Here is a 17,145-nt window from a genome sequence, read left to right on the forward strand (position 1 = left end):
CGGTGACGCGTCCATCTGGCGTTCGGCCTTTCTGCCGTGCCGAGTGGTTGTCACGGGCTGATGCGCGTTCCCACTCTTCTATCTTGCGTTGGATAATAGCCTCCGTAACCTTGTCGAAAACAGGGGTTTTCGCCTGTGGCGTGGTGACGATCTGCATCCCCTCCGGGTGACGAACTGCATCCCCTCCGGGTGACGATCTGCATCCCCTCCTGCATCCCCTCCGATCTGCATCCCCTCCATGGTTTGCGGCAGAGTTTGCCCGCAGAGCCGCGGCGGGCAGCTGAGTCGTGGCCTAGCTGTTAGGCTTAGCAACTCACGCGATCCGCTTAGTCTTCAAATTCTCGAAGGATTTGAAAAAATTGTCCCACCTGAACAAGGGTGGGTGGCTCTCGTTGTTCTGGAAGTGTAGCCAGATGGTGTTGAAGCGCTTCGGCAAATGCTTCGGGAAAGGAACATTAAATTCGGCGGAGCCAACGTGAGAAACGTCCGCTCTTCCCGACTGCTGAGGCGCGTCTCAGGCGTCGGCCCGATGCCCCACCGTGCCACAGCGAGGGCAAGCAGGGATCGTCTTCTTGTAGAAGCGAACGGGGAGACGCTCGCAACTACAGAGCACGGTCCGCGGCACCCTTGTGCCCACAAAGGCGTTCACAGCAACCTGGGTTTTTCCCAGTTTGTGCACAGATACCACGTTGGGGTCCTCGCTGTTTTGACCTCACGCTTTCGGACGTCTCGTCCGGAGACACGATAATGACACCCTTGCAGAAGTCCCCGGAGAGCTTAGGGTGGCCCCGGAGTAATAGCTTGCGGCCTCCGACCGGCAGCATGATGTCCCGGAGCAGCTTCTCCGCAGCTTCTACAGATTTCAGTGTGCACACTAGAAAGTTTTGGTCCCACACGGGCCATACTGCAAGTCCCACACTTGCCGCGTCCCCGAGGATGCTGCGAACGGCCGCGCCGGCTTGACCAGGACCTAAGGTAGCCTTCAGGTCGATGGTCTCTCGTGGCTTGAGCACCACGATAATTTCTTCTTTCCCGATGCGAGGCGTACGCTGCTGCTGCCACCGTGGTTGTTTGGTTTGTTGTACAGCTACGAGGAGCGCGTTCTCGCCCTACGCATGCACAGAGCGTCCCGCCACCCGTTGCTGGCCGGCGTCCGCGTTGGCGTCCCTGGAGGCCTTCGTCTTTTTCCGTCCGCGCCATACGCGAACCATGTCTTGAAGATATTCTTCCTCGCTGGGAAGAGCATACCACTGTTTACATGTTAAGAATCCTTAGGGAGGTAGGATCGTATCCGGTGACTTGGCCTGGGACCTCCCCGACGGGGAATCCCCGAACGCGGCCGGCGCAGGCCTTGTCACCACTAGGCTTAACGCCGCAGAGGCGTGCCAAAGTCTTAAATGCACTGAAAATTGAACCAAACTCAGCGCACCTTGGCAAATATAGTGTTCACGGATGCCGCTTAGGTTGTCGGAGACTATGGTGCCAAGCTTGCTTGAGGAAAGAGTGGAGGACAGCGAATAACAGCGATCACTGGCAGAGCCGACGTGGAGTGCGACCGCTCCCGCTGCCGACCACCGCGTCTCAGTGCGCATGCAGCGTTGGGCCATGCTGCTTACAATTATCGGCTTAAGTATCGCAAAGGCAAGAACCTGGAAGCAGCGGACGCGCTCTCCAGATTACCGCAGGCTGAGAAAGCTACTGATGCAGCAGAAGAATGCCTAGCAGTGTTCGAGAGCCTGTCGTTATATGCTGCGAATGTTCCTAAAGCCACAAAACGTAATCTGACTTTGAGTCGTGTGTGTGAATGCACACTGAATGGTTGGCGAAACCAATACCCTGAGGAAATGAAGACGTATCACATGCGCCGTTATGAGCCGTCACTTGAGCAAGGATGCCTAGCATGCGGTACTCGAGTGGTAATACCGGATCAGTTGAGGGAACGCATGTTGGATTTGCTTCATGACGAACATCCAGGTAGCACCCGCACGAAAATGCTTGCCAGAAGCTTTGTGTGGTGGCCTGGTATGGATCAAGCTATCGAGATGTACGTCAGAAAGTGCAAAATCTGTCAAGCAGTCCAACCATCTGCTCAACCCGTGCCGCTCCATCCGTGGAACTGCCCGTCCAGGTTCTGGAAGCGAGTCCACGTTGATTTTTCCTGCAAAAACCCTAATGTGTTCCTTGTTCTAGTTGATTCTTTCTCTAAATGGGTAGAAGTTTGGCCGATGTCATCAAAGTCTGTCAACAAGACAACTGAGAAACTAAGGACTGCCTTTGCAGCCTACGGACTGCCTGAAACATTATACAGTGAAAATGGGCCGCAGTTCACGTCTGCAGAGTTCTCTGACTTCTTGGAGAACAATGGTATCAAGCTCTTCCATACCCCGTCATATCACCCCGCGTCCCATGGTGCGGCAGAACGCACCGTGAAGACGATGAAACGATCGGTGCTAAAGGAGGTCATGGAACGCGATGACAGTCGCGTGGGTTCGCTTCAGGAGTGCATTGATAATTTTCTTGTCGCCTACAGAAATACACCAAGCAGTGTGACGGGACAAACGCCTGCGCAGTTGTTTCTAAAGCGTCCACCGCGTACAAATCTTTCTTTGATCAAACGCTTTGTCGGTGATATGCAACAAAAACAAGTTGACATGAAAGAAGAGCGTGATGTGTCGCGTGGTGCTCAGCGTGCGTTTCGCCAAGGTTATCGCGTGTACGTGAAGACAGTGCGCGGTGAACATGACTCTTGGGAGGAAGGTGTGGTGCACCAAGTTGTGAGTGCTGTGAGGTACGTTGTGAAAGTGCAGGGGCATCTTCGATTCACCCAAGCTGACCATCAACGGCCACACTATGCTGATCCTGCGGCAACCTCAGAGCCACCATGTGCAACAGACCCTTTAGAAAATTCAGCGCCATCTGGTGCGCGGCGCGCGAACTGCGGTGAGTCTGCCATTACTTGGGCATACGTCTAGCGGACTGCGCTCGGGCCGGATTGAAAAGTACGGCGCCCGACGAAGCCACAAGTGCACAATTCTCTTGCTTCTGTATACTAGACATCTCCCTTGACATTGGCTCTCTGCTCCATGCTATAGTCGCGATGCCGGCATGCTGCTGTGTGTCTTTCTGCAACCAGCGCAGGGCCCATTAATATTCACCCTTGCGAGTCGCTAAGGGCATGCGACCAGCAGTCGCTTGCGATCAGGCAGCACATTGACGACACAGTTGTTAACAATTGCAAGCGCGACCAGCAGGTCCCTTTCTCGTTAGATTCTCGTTTGAAGCGGGAACTCTCGGGAATGACGTTGTTCGCGCGCTTTCATGAGTTTCGTCTGCTTTGGCCGCGCCTCCTGCACTCGCGCTCGGTCCTCTAAACTGCTATTAGCAATGTACTGCGACGACCTTAGCGAAGAGAAGGATGTCGTGACGGTTTTGATGTGCACCGCGGTCGTACAAGCGTCATGATGTCAGAGGCACGCTTCTCTGCATGTATGCCGGCCGCCGGCGTCAGAAAAATGCGCCAATATTGCTCGTTCGCGTTCATACCAAGCCCTCGGGCAGAGGAATGTAAAAAAAATGATTCATTTTTGAAGATCGCTGGCCAATACCGAGTTGCTGGTAGAAGTGATAACTGCAACACAAGCAGATTTATTCCCATAGCCGCTTTGCTGCTTCTGCTGCCCAGTGCGGCTCGACGATTGTCTGCTAGCCCCGCTGCTGAAGGCGTCGCGGAAATCGAGCATGCCTTGATATTGTTATGAAACGAAGCTCCTAATAAAGCGGTGACGAAAGCAGCACCTTAATTACTAGCGCTGGCCAGGATACGAAGCTCCCTCATCTGCGGTATCGATATGAAACCGGCTAGGCTTAGCGACGGCTAGGGCAGCAAAGGAACAGCTCAGTTCGTCGCCCGAACGGTGTCGTTGCCGAAAGGTCGGCTCGCTCGCTGATTCAACGGTTTGCGACTCGCTGTAAAATCGAGCAGGAGCGACTGGCCTGTGACTGTCGCGTTTCGACCAATGCGACCGTTTGCGAAGGTCGCTTTTCGACCAAGACGGTCGTGCGACCTCTGCGACTCGTAATTGTGAATGGGCGACGCGCACGGAAACAATGTGTGTATCCAGAGCATGGAGCGCATGGAGTAGCTGCATGCTTCTTTCTTCTCGTCCGTGGCCTGTTCATTTTCATATTTAAATAAATGATGTAAGTATTGCAAGAGCAGCGGAAAGTTCCTTCTACCTTGCAGCTCTTCCGCTGTATAGTGAGCACAAATATTCGGTGCACTAGCGGACATTCATTGTTTCCGATGCTGGCGACTGTTTCAGCGCATCACAAAATCAAAACGTTGCTCAAGCGCGCTTGTTTTGGATTGGCTAGCATCCGCCTCTAAACTCTCAACCAGTCATTAGTGAGTTCTGTGTGCGCGAAAACGAACGAGCACGACGATCCGGCGGGGCGGGGAGCGCCGCCGTTCTCCCAAGCATCAGCGGTGTGTTTGAAGAGCCACATCACGTGCCAGCGGGTAGAAGACGATGAAGTGATAGGCTTCCAGTGAACGTCCGGCCTGAGGACATCATCATCATCGTCCATGGTTACCGCGTCGGTCACCTGGCCACCGCTTTCTTCAAACAAGCGGCATGGCTCTCTCATTCAATGAGGACTACTCCTCCCACAACTGTTGACCACGGACTTCCGGAAATTCGAGGCAAGCAACCACGCCGACTTCACCTACACAGCCATTCCTTCGCTACCTGCGGCGCCATGGCCACGTCACACTCGGCCCCATCCAGCCAAGGCGAGTCCGTTCTAATGGCGTCTCAAGCCAAGCCATCCGCATCTACCTCGTCAAGCAGCGTCTTGCGTATGGCCTGTTCCAGCACCTCACCTTGCCACCTCTTAGGCCCACGCTGTACGATGACCTCAAGGCGGCCGTCATCAGGCACTACGGTTTCGCGCTCGCACGACCACCCCATTCTCTGCGTGCCGAGTCGGTGCAAGCGAAGGCACTGCAATCTCGTGAGCAGTCCTTCTGCGTCCCGATGCAATCCCTTCGGACTACCATCGCAGACCCGTTGCCATGTGTGTCTCTGGAGTTGGTGTCGCCGAATTAGCACCGGGCTCCCGACCCCTCACCACACCTTTGTGCCTCAATCCCTGAGGTTCGCCCGCACATCGATGATACGTCTAAGGACTCTTGTATACCAGCGTCTCCTCCCTTCAAACATAACTGCGATATGGACTCCTGGCCACCAGAAGGGGTTCGCACTGCGCCCACCCTGGAAGCTCCAGAGGCTAGTTCCGCCCTGCAGCTGTCTCCACAGCAACGTTTAGCCTCCGGTATAATAAACTTATTTTGAACAGTAAGTGCTACGTGTACTGCTCAAGCTCTGATAGTGTACAGAAGATAAATAGAACACTTGTTGTCACCAACAGTCCACAGTCTAGCCCTTCTCCATAGCTGACCGACCATGCGCAGGAACGCACACGAACGACAAAAGATATCTCGATTCTTTTTACTAACGTACGTAGTGTCATCCGTAACTGCGTTTCTTTAGCTTGTGTATCCGACACTACATCAGCTGACATAATCGTGCTAACGGAAACTTGGCTGCACAGTTCTGTACGCGACAACGAGCTCTTTTCATCGCAGAAAAATTGCCATATATTTCGCTGTGACCGTGCTTCAGGCCGTGGTGGCGGCGTACTAATAGCAGTGTCTGAATGCATAGAAGTTTCTCATGTGAATGTTGCCACCTCTTTAGAATTTGTTTGCGTGCAGATAACTATCAACCATCAAAAGTTTATAATCTGCGCACGCTACCGCGCACCATCTACACCGATCGGATTCTGCCATGATCTTCATGACACTTTAAATACTATCTACACCAGGTTTCCTAATCTACCAGTTTTGCTGTTTGGTGATTTCAATTTCCCTGATATTGACTGGTCCTGTTCTAGTATTGAAAGTAATGGGTCGTCCGAGTCATCAAATTTTGCTATGCTTTGTTCGAATTTTTCGTTGGTTCAAGTAATTACAGAGTCAACCAGGGTGACATGTTCCAGCTCCAACATACTGGATCTATTACTTACCACTGCTCCCGATTTAGTTTCTAGTATAAGGTATATGCCTGGAATAAGTGACCATATGTTGTTGCACATTACATTAAACCTCCCAGCAGCTACATCGCGAAACAAAAAGAAGACAATCTACAACTATTCTAAGGCTCATTTTTTCGCCATTAACCATGCTCTTGAAGTCTTTCTTGGCCCTTTTATTGACGAATTTGAAGAAAGATCGGTTAATGAGAACTGGATGATATTCAAAAATAAGCTTATTGACCTAGTAAACCTACACATTCCTCGCAAAACTATAGTGACTAACCGGCACGCCCTATGGTACAACCAGACACTGAAACGTCTCGCCAACAGAAAGAGAAGGCTTTTCTCCAAAGCGAAATATTCCGAACGGCAGGAGCACTGGTCGGCTCTAAAGTCAGCCGTCTGTACTTATAAGAAAGCACTGAAGGAGGCAAAACAAAAATTTTTTAACGTAACACTGCCATCGATTCTATCAAACAATCCCAAAAAATTCTGGAGCATTATCAAGGATCCACAAAACACAGCAATATCACTGTTTGACTCACAGTTCAAAATTGTGTCTACCAATGAATGCGCCAACATTCTAAATGAGACCTTCGCCGAAGCTTTTTCCCATGACCCTAATTCGCCTCTTCCCATATACAACACTGCTTCTAAATTTCCGATGGATTGAATAATATTTGACTATGATGGTTTGTTGAATGTAATAGACCGCTTAAAATTGTCTTCTTCCTGTGGCCCAGACAATATCAGTAGCAAAGTGCTAAAAAGCACAAAGACATATTCCGGGATCGCATAATCCAAAATATTTGAACAATCACTTCTGCTTGGGATGTTGCCTAACGACTGGAAAATTGGCAGCATTGTTCCGCTTCATAAATCTGGTGATAAACACACGGCAACTAACTATCGACCAATATCTTTAACTTCTATATCATGCAAAATCATGGAACACGTCATCTTCTCTCACTTAGCAAGCTTTCTAGAATCGATGTCATTTTTTTCTTCCTCTCAGCATGGTTTTAGAAAACATTTCTCATGCGAAACTCAATTAGTTGCGTTTACAAACGAAATTCATTATTTACTTGATGAAGGGTTCGACACTGATTGCATATATTTGGATTTTCGGCGAGCTTTTGATAAAGTGTCTCATAGCCTTCTTTTTTATAAACTGAGTAAACTTAATATTGACCTGAATGTACTAGCCTGGATTGAATGCTTTTTAACTGACCGCTCCCAGTTCGTGCGCGCTAATGGTTACATGTCGTCATCACTTCCTGTAACCTCAGGTGTCCCACAGGGGTCCGTTCTCGGCCCTCTTTTATTTCTCATCTACATTAACGATCTCCCAAACAATCTTAACTCTTCAGTCAGACTGTTAGCTGATGATTGTGTCGTCTGCCGGGCAATAAAGACCACTAACGATATAGCTGTACTTCAAGGTGATCTTAATGTTATTTCCGATTGGTGCCGAACATGGAATATGACACTTAACACGACGAAATGTAAAGTAATGCGTTTTTCACGCCGCGGAATTGTACGCCATCCCTCTTACTTTCTTAATTATGCTTCACTAACATCAATAAGATCTTATAAGTACCTCGGCGTTATTCTAACATCAAACCTGACCTGGAATGAACACATTATTTCTATTATCGCAAACGCTAACCGCATGCTAGGCTATATTAAACGCAATTTTTCTATGGCACCGTCATCTGTGAAACTAATTCTTTATAAAACACTTGTTCGCTCTAAACTCGAATATGCCTCATCAGTATGGGACCCACATACCGACGGATTAACCAATGCCCTTGAAGCAGTCCAAAATCGCTCCGCACGTTTTATTCTCGGTGACTATGGTCGTTTATCAAGCGTAACACTCATGAAGGAAACTTTATCATTAGCACCCTTGTCGCTGCGCAGGAAAATTTCCCGTTTGTGCCTTTTCTTCAAAATTTACCACACCAATCCAATTCTAAAAAATGCACTGATCACATCACCCACATATGTATCGTCGCGCATCGATAATCCGTGCAAAGTAGGTATCCCCCACTTCCGCACAACATCCTATCAGTATTCATTCATTCCTAAAACAGCAACAGAGTGGAATCGTCTGCCTGCCGCGTTAGTGCTTACAAACAGTGTCGAAGTTTCCAGGAAAAACTTATGCTTACATTACAAAGCATAGAAGTTTTTTTTTTGTTCGAACTCCTTTAGTTTGAAAGTTTTCAGTTATATTGTTGTGTGTTTTATGTAGTTTCATATTGTTATCTACTTTCTTCTCCATTTTTAGCGACCAACATTAACGAGTATTGCCACTCATTAGCTATGTTTCTCATACAATGTCAGTGCTTTCTGTTTAGTTTTTAGATTGTTACCCCCCGAGCCCCGGGGATCCCCTGTTCGCGCCTGTATTCAGTTTTGCCTGTCTTTTTGTATATGTCGTTTGTTTTTATTATTTATCCCGCTTTCCCGAAATACTGTGCCATAACATTAGCCTCTGTTAATTTTTTTTTGTCTCTGTTACATTCTTTCGAACTGTTTGTTACGTATGTTGCACTGTTTTTTTTTTCACTGCATCACTACCCCTCTGTAATGCCCTCTGGGCCAAGAGGGTAACTTGAAATAAATAAATAAATAAACGCCAAACGCCCGAATTACGTGTTCTATCATCTGCATCCGGCAGCACGCGACGTCACGGCCTATGCCCACCAACTGCCACAGCTTTTACATACGACGTCGGACCCCAGCCCTCACCATTCACGTCCACAACATACAAAGGGCACCAATCATTCGCAGCCCCACGCATGTCGTGCACATCTCTCTACCTCAAGGACCTCCACTGTTCTGGCTCTCCCAGCCTTTCAGCCCCGGCGGCGGCGCTACCACCAACGCAGAGTGCAAGCTGCCGCGAAGCCAGACCTGGGGCGCTATGCTGGAAGGCCCGAGTTTGCTGAAACTCGGAATCTTCCCGAGCTCTGGCGACGCCCTCAGATGAGTGAAGACAAAATCCCACCCTCGTCACGCCTCCAACTTCATTGGGTTATCTGGATACATTCCGTGCTTTATCATCACATCGGCGCCACCTCATGGGCTTCTTGGGCGGTCTAGAAAGAACGGGTCACGTGAGCCAACCGCCGGTGCGCTTTTCATTTGTGTGTCGCTCCACCAAGTGCATTGCGTGTGCAATTAGACAAACGAGGTTTGTTGAATTTTATAATGCACTTAGTACACCTTTATAAGCATTTCATAGTGTGCAAGATTTGGATTTAAAGCGCTTTAGAGCGATTCATGCATTATTACATTTTGCTTTGTACCGCGAGGGAGCGCTACCAACGCTACGGTCCCGTCATCAGCTGACTGCCAGTGGCGACGAGGTACATGTGCAACGCTGTGAAGGCTACGGAAGTACTCCGCAAAAAAATAAAAAGAAGTGTATCACTCCGCGGTGTTCTGTGGCCGTGTGGTCTAACGCGTCGCTCTGGAGAGTCGACAGGTAATGGCAGTGCGTGGGTTCAAATCCCGCATGGTGAAACTTTCTTTCTCGCACATTTTTTTTTTTCATCGCAAGTTGAATTTCGCGTGACTTGAATAAGAAAACTCGTTTTGTTCAGAATCGTTGAATATTATGCCACCACCTCGATATGGCCTGTTTTCCCGTGTTAAGTTTTAAATTTTGAACATAGTGTTGATTCACACAGTGACAGAAAATAGTGCTGCCTCAAGGGTCAGCTTGGCTCGATTTCCTTGCTCTCCTAGTAGAGAAGAAGCTGCTCAGGCAGGATTTTCATGCAGCCAGGTAAAAATAGTTCCAAGCTTTGGGAGTGTCAAGTAAGAATGCAGAAAAAGTTGTACAACGCTAAGAAAAATATTTCGAAAGAGTAAACAAGAAATGAGACAGGACAATAAAGAATGCTGACCCCGCAGTGTTTGCGAGAAATGGTTTATTCTGGAAACAGCCAGTGGCATGGATCAGAGTGCATACAAATTAAAGGACACGTGCAGTGGATGTACACCAACCCACAATCAGTCAAGTGCTCCAAAATTGAAAAAAAAATGGGGAGCCATCCAACAACACTATTTCATAAAACGAAAACCTAACCAATGTACTAACAAAGACATGACTCGAAACAAATTCACACTCAACTGAGCAAGAGCCAGCTTGAAATCATTCACACCTCCGAAAAATTAAGGACAAAACATACAGTACTGGCTACCTCAACACTGGCACTGGATAACAAGTCAAACGACCAGAGATTGACAGTAATGCAAGACAACACCAAACCAGGAATTCCTTTTCAGGACATGAAGATCAGACACCCATACATACCATTCCCAACTCTCACACATAAAATGAGGACAATGCCTAGGGGTTTGTGAATGTTCCAACTTTTTGGACAGCATAATATAATAAATTTCTCTTCAGTTAGTCGAACGAATCAAACAGTATATGTTCAAAATTATTTTAAATGAATCCAATTTGCTCTCAAATTATCAGATACTTTTCGAATAATTGACACAACGCTTGATTAAGCTCCACTGTATTTTTCTGCAATTAACCTTCCAAAAACTGCACACATTGACGACGTGTACCAGTATACGTATTCTAATTGGAAAAAGTACTATTTGCACTCCCTTACAAATTCTACTTCTATAGAGACACTATTAACACAACCACCTCACCACATACACTACAAGTTACTGCCCGATACAATTGGATGCAATGAATTGCAATGATTTGATGGAAATGTTACAATTTTTGATGAATGTTACAATTTCCTCGGTAGGCTGATCAACACACACACCCACATGCACACATATTTCACATTTCCACCCACACACACACAAAGGTGATCAGAGCAAGCCGATGAGTCCTCTCTCTTTCCTCGGTAGCATGTGTATTACACATCAATTCAAAGTCAGACAAGTTCCTCGATGCCACTCAAATCTTCATCACTGGAATCAGTGCTCGACCCATCAGAGGAGGAGTTGCACGAGTCAGAAATGCTGAAGACAACCGGTTAAATTTCAGCGTCAACAATCATATCGCGTTGCCATGCTTCAGCCTCAACTTGCTCCACATGAACACAACAGTTTTGCCAGTTTTCTGGGCTTGCAGACGCCAGTGCTTCCGGCAGGAGCTTTTCCACTTCAGCCAAAGTGAAACATTTATTGCGACTATGAATATTGCATAAGAATGCAATCTGCCAAGGGACACAAATGCTACCGTTTAAAAACCCATTAAAATGCATGCATGAAATAGCTGGAAAAATCCATGCACTTATTACATGCGCAAACATGAGGTAAAACAAAAAAATATCTACTCTGTGTGTAGAACTGCTCAGTTACTGATAAACGGAAGTGGTTCTTGAGGTTTAATGCCCCAAAGTAACTCAAGCGATGAGGCATGCCACGGTGAAGGGCTGCCAATAACTTCAACCATATGGTGTTCCTTAACATCCACTGACACTGCACAGTACACGGACCACTATCACTAATAAATGGGAGAACATTCTATTAACCATGACATGCATGAAAGCAAAAACAGAGCATTCTTACAACCATTGTGTTTAATGCATAATGTGCCTTCCTCGTGAAATAGTTGACCTTCACCATGTCAGGGCTAGACTTCGAAGGGGCCTTTACGCCAATGTAGGTCCCGTCGACGCATCCCACGACGTCTGTGATGCCGCCGCGCAGAAGGAAACGCTCCTTAACATACGCACGCTCGGCCGCAGTCGTGGGTAAAGCGAGCCACCGCTTCTGCACCATGGAGGAAATTTTTTTCCTCCATATTCTGCATAGACGCGTCGACAAGCGCGTCGGAGACGTCCCTCACACAGCGTTACATTGCTTTGGTGGCGTCCAATAAAGCGGTCTGCGCTGTTGGGACTGTGGCATCCCGAGCCAGGAAACGGTCGAGGCGACATTGAGTCAAATGACTTTTATGTACAGTATGTACAACGGCTTTTACATGATATAAGGGCCAAGAGCACCACGGGCTTGCACACAGAAGAAGAGCGGCCCCGGCGGCGAGCGTAGCTCCGGCGTGATGGCTCTTCTGCTGCCCGTCTGCTGCTCGGGTTCAGCGCGGCTCCGTTTTTATAGCCGCTGGTAACGGTTACGGCAGCCAGCCGTTCAAATCCTCCAATCACTGGCCACCGTTCAAATTAGACCAATGGTCGAGAGCCGGCGAGCGTCAGAGGAGTTCGCACCGACGGAGAGGAGGAGAGGAAGAAGGGTCCGTGTCGGCGCCGCGGCGGCGGGATGAGTCACGCTGCATGTCGCGACTTGTCCGAGAAAGTCTGGGCCTGCTTTGAGCGCCGGCGGGCGCGCAGCGCTGGTTTAGACAGGCCCGCCAGCGAAATGTGGGCGCCGGCACTACAGCACCACCGCCGCCAGACAATGCGCCACGAAGACGAGCTACTTCCGCGTGGCTCAGATGCGGGGCGCGCTCGTACGCCAGGCTCCTCCAAGTTCTCGTCCGGTGTTCAGCCGCAGGTAGCTCCAGGCTCCTTTCCGAGAACGGGTCCCGCTCGTCAGGACAGGATCACTGCTCCGCAGCTTAGTCGCCCAGGTGACTGGATCAGCTTCGCTCGGTCCTTCGGAAGAGCTTGCTTCTCAGCATCGGTCGTTGATCGTTCTGCATGTTGCCAAGAACCGACCGACAACAGGCAACACCCAACACGAGCAAGTGCCCTCTGTCACCCGTCAATACACCAGACTTAAAGGTCACAAAACTCCGCTGGCAATAGTTCTGTCCCCTTTTCGCTCCCTCTTCAACAAGAGACACATGTGGGATACCTGAACTCTAAAGTAATAAACTCAAACGAAGTGTCAAACACAGGAAATAGACGGAATAAAATAAATGCAAAATAAATTTGCTCTCTTGAGATCACTCGGCCAGAAGAACACTCAGCTGAGGCCACAAATGAGGACATAAATTTTTCCCCCATCTATGAGCGAATTAACAGCTGTTCGCGAAGAGACAAAATGTAGGTCACGAGGAGGCGAAGGCAGTCTTGCCTAGAACACACGGCTTAGTGCGTCTACGTTCGCGTTTTCCTCGCTTCTAACGGACGGTAAACGACAGCCGCTACAGCGGAAACTAATGACTCTGCTTCTTTCGCTGTGCTGCGCTTTTCTCTCTCTCTCTACTACCGTGGTAGCTAACGTCTCTGCCTCTTTCGCGGTAGACGCACTTTTCCCTCTCTCTATACTACCGCGGTAGCTAATGTCTCTGCCTCTTTCGCGGTAGACGCACTTTTCTCTCTCTCTCTACTACCGTGGTAGCTAATGTCTCTGCCTCTTTCGCGGTAGACGCGCTTTTCTTTCTCTCTGTACTTGTCTTTCCAGTTTCTACGGGAGCTACAGTACGAGAGCGATTCGTTTTCATAGACTGGCAACTTGTCCCTTTCTTTGCGCTTCGCGCGCCAGTCGCGACGTCCCATAGCGAGTGCGCAACGCTTCCGATGGGACCGTTCTTTCTTTCTCTGTTCGTGGGGGCAAGTCAGACCTTGCACGAGTCTTGACTTTCTCGCGCACCCGTTTGCCTTTCCGCTCGATGTGTGGTTCGCCTCTGCCCAGCCTTTTGATTTTGCGCCTACTAAGTGGCGTCATCTCAAACCGCGGCTTTCCATCGCGATACATATGCTTGGCCAGGCGCTTAGACGGTTTCTTGCCAATTTTCTTGCCCCTGTCACTGCGGCCTCGTACATTCTTTCGCTCTTTGAGCCGTCCTCGCGTTTTCCTTGCGCGCGCGTGCCGCTTTCTGTGGGAGCGCGGTTTCTCCCGTGAATGCAGCGGAAAGAGAGACAAAAGCATTTGTTGGGCGAGTTGGTGTTTGCGCTGTAGTTATGGATCATGGAAAGAGAGAGCCTGCATGAGAGCACGCGCCTTTGTGCGTCTCGCTCTCTCTGTGCTGGCGGCAAAATTCACACTTGTCCCGCTCCTGAATTTTTCGCCTCACGGGCAGCGCTCTCTTGTATCTCGGTTTCCTCCCAAGATACTTTTTCCCGCGCGAATGTTCGTCCGATTTCTTTTTTGCAGTTTATTCGACTGCTCAGATCTATGTGCCCTGACACACTGATGCGCTTCGCTTTGAGCGATAGCGACGCCTCGAACACTTCGTTAGCTCTGATTCTGACTCTAGTTTCAGGGCTAACAACGTGACTGACTTTACTAGAGTCATTTTGCCGGCGACGTTGGCGCTTCCGATGGTGGCAACCCGTCTCCACGCGCTTGCCCTTTCTCTCTTTTCGGCAGCGCCCGTCTTTCTTATGCCTGCCTTTCATCTCTCGGTGGCACCACTCTTTCTTTTGCCTGCCTTTCACCGTCTTTCGATGACAGCTCTCTCTCTTGAGATTGCATTTCCTCTCCTTTCGACGGCAGCACTGTTTCTCTTTTTTCGCTATCACCTTGTGGCGATAGCTCACATTACTGAACTGGCGGTGCCTTTCCTTTCGGTTGCAGCTTTCTTTCTTGTGCTTTCCTTTCATTTTACGATGGCAATACTGTTTCGCTAGCTGGTTCTTCGAAAGCACATGCTGCTTCCGTAGCCTAGGTTCCTGCTGTCTGACAATATCACTGTGATTGTCAGCCAATTCACGTGCGCTACCTAGATCAGGCCTGTCTTTGTCGCCTTCACTAAGTTCCTCAAAGCTGCGCTCTTCCTGCTCAGCGTCTCTGAGTGCGCATTCGTCCTCATCTCCCTCGGATGGAATGACGTCTACCGCGCCTATGTCATCCGGAACGTTCTGTTCTCCACTGTCGTCCAGCACCTTAGTTTCTTCAGGCGCAGACGAACCAGTGTTTTCTATTGACATTACTGCTGACATGCAGCTCTCGTCGTGCTCCTGACACGTTTCAGCCAATTTCGGATGAGGATCGGCTCTGCACTCAGTCGCGATGTTCCCGCTACTGCAGCTGCTTTCTGGAATGTCGCAAAGCTCAGAGCAGTGCGAAAGCACGGGACTCGTTTCGCATCGCACGCCAGAGACACCAACGCACAACTCAGCGTCCGCAAACTCTACATGCGCCCGCTTCTGTTGATCGTAAGTGTCGGGTTTCTGCATTTCTGCCGAACGCGCTGCACAACACGGTGTGCCGTCCTCGTTTACTTCGCTTGCGTCGGCGCAGGCGTTTTCATTAATGTGCAGACAGACGTCCTCTCTGCCCTGTTCGGCAACTTCTCCTAATTCTGACACGCTAGAAGGTCCGCTTTCCGGTAGCTCCGCGACAATCTCAATGGTCGAGACCTCTGTAAGTGCATCGTCCGATGCTGTGGCTGCCTTATCCGATGGTATAGAGGTTTTCTCAGTTGGCGAATGCGGGGCAATTGCCACTGTTACAGCAGCAGTTACATCTGCCACGTACGGACTACCTTCCTCTGTGTCGCACTCGCAGGGCTGCTCTACAGCTACGCACACTACCTCTGTGTCACGATCTTCCGAACCTTCCGCATTTTCAAGCCATTCTAAAATGTCGGCTTTAAACTGGTAGGGAAAGTCGTTAAACGATGGCGTGCTATTCTCTCGCAGGTACCTTTGGCGAAGGTCCAGCGGTGACACGTTATATCTCGTCAGTAAGAAGCTTTTCAGCTCATCGAAGTCCGCCAAGCCGCCGTCCAACAGGCGCTTGACAACGTCATACGCTTCGCCGGAAAGCGGGGCTACCAACTTCTGCGCCCAAACGTTCCGCTCAACGCGCTTCCTCTCGCAGACGCGCTCGAACTCCGCCAAATATTTCGTCATATCTTCGGCGATCACGAAGGGCTGCGGCCTGTCTCTCGGCTGCCGACTATTAGTCTCATGCAGAGCGGATAACGTTTCATTTCTCTCGAAACTCATCTCATGCGCTTCAAGCTCGAGGCCCCTCAGTTTCCTGACGCGAGCACGCCGTTTTGTCTCAAGCTGCTTCTGTTTTTCGGCCTCTTCGCGCTCACGGCGTTCAGTGATCTCATCCCAGGCCTCATTGGCTTCCTCAGCCGTTACATTCTCCTTTCGCATGATCTCAAGAATAGCATGCTTTCGTTTTGCGGGGCCCAAATCAATGCCCAACTCTTCACAAATTTCGATGAGTTCCTTCACTTTGAAGTTCTCCATCACTCACAATAGCCTCTTGTAGTTTGCCCTTTTCTTAGAATTCCCTTGCCGTTCACTACTATAGCGCTACTAGCATGACACGCGCAAGTAATTCTTTCCAAAACGCCTCGTTTACCCCCCCTGCACCAGCTTTCGTTTCAAAGCGCTCCGACTTGGCTCGAAACAGCAAAGCTTTCTACAGTGCTACACACACAGCCCTACTCTAGACTACAATCACGTGTGCTAGAGCAGTCTGGAGAATTGAGGGGAAAACATCAGGCACTCACCGCGCCGAGGTAGCTGACGCCGGTCGATCCCGCAGCTGCCATCCACTGTTGGGACTGGGGCATCCCACCGCTGCCACCACTGTTGGGACTGACCATCCCAGTTGGGCCTTTGGCATCCCGAGCCAGGAAACGGTCGAGGCGACGGTGAGTCAAATGACTTTTATGTACAGTATGTACAAGGGCTTTTACATGATATAAGGGCCAAGAGCACCACGGGCTTGCACACAGAAGAAGAGCGGCCCCGGCGGCGAGCGTAGCTCCGGCGTGATGGCTCTTCTGCTGCCCGTCTGCTGCTCGGGTTCAGCGCGGCTCCGTTTTTATAGCCGCTGGTAACGGTTACGGCAGCCAGCCGTTCAAATCCTCCAATCACTGGCCACCGTTCAAATTAGACCAATGGTCGAGAGCCGGCGAGCGTCGGAGGAGTTCGCACCGACGGAGAGGAGGAGAGGAAGAAGGGTCCGTGTCGGCGCCGCGGCGGCGGGATGAGTCACGCTGCATGTCGCGACTTGTCCGAGAAAGTCTGGGCCTGCTTTGAGCGCCCGCGGGCGCGCAGCGCTGGTTTAGACAGGCCCGCCAGCGAAATGTGGGCGCCGGCACTACAGCGCCGACGCTCCGCTGGAATCTCCCGGTAGCGAAGAACCGGAGGGCGCAGAGGACTTGCTCTTCGACCGAAAGCGAAT

At 49.9% G+C, this 17,145-nt stretch overlaps 1 protein-coding gene across 1 annotated transcript; it reads left to right on the forward strand.

Annotated features, from left to right (window-relative positions):
- The first annotated feature begins 2,225 nt into the window (after positions 1 to 2,225).
- LOC149325102 (uncharacterized) lies at positions 2,226 to 6,852 on the forward strand. Its single transcript, XM_089564188.1, has 4 exons — positions 2,226 to 2,483; positions 4,734 to 5,013; positions 5,577 to 6,489; positions 6,840 to 6,852. Exons 1-4 carry the CDS (start codon positions 2,226 to 2,228, stop codon positions 6,850 to 6,852), a joined length of 1,464 nt encoding a protein of 487 aa, XP_089420314.1.
- Positions 6,853 to 17,145: the final 10,293 nt, after the last annotated feature.

Source organism: Amblyomma mixtum, chromosome 10 (assembly GCF_055824585.1).
Source record: "Amblyomma mixtum isolate Tamu chromosome 10, ASM5582458v1, whole genome shotgun sequence".
Classification (NCBI taxonomy): domain Eukaryota; kingdom Metazoa; phylum Arthropoda; class Arachnida; order Ixodida; family Ixodidae; genus Amblyomma; species Amblyomma mixtum.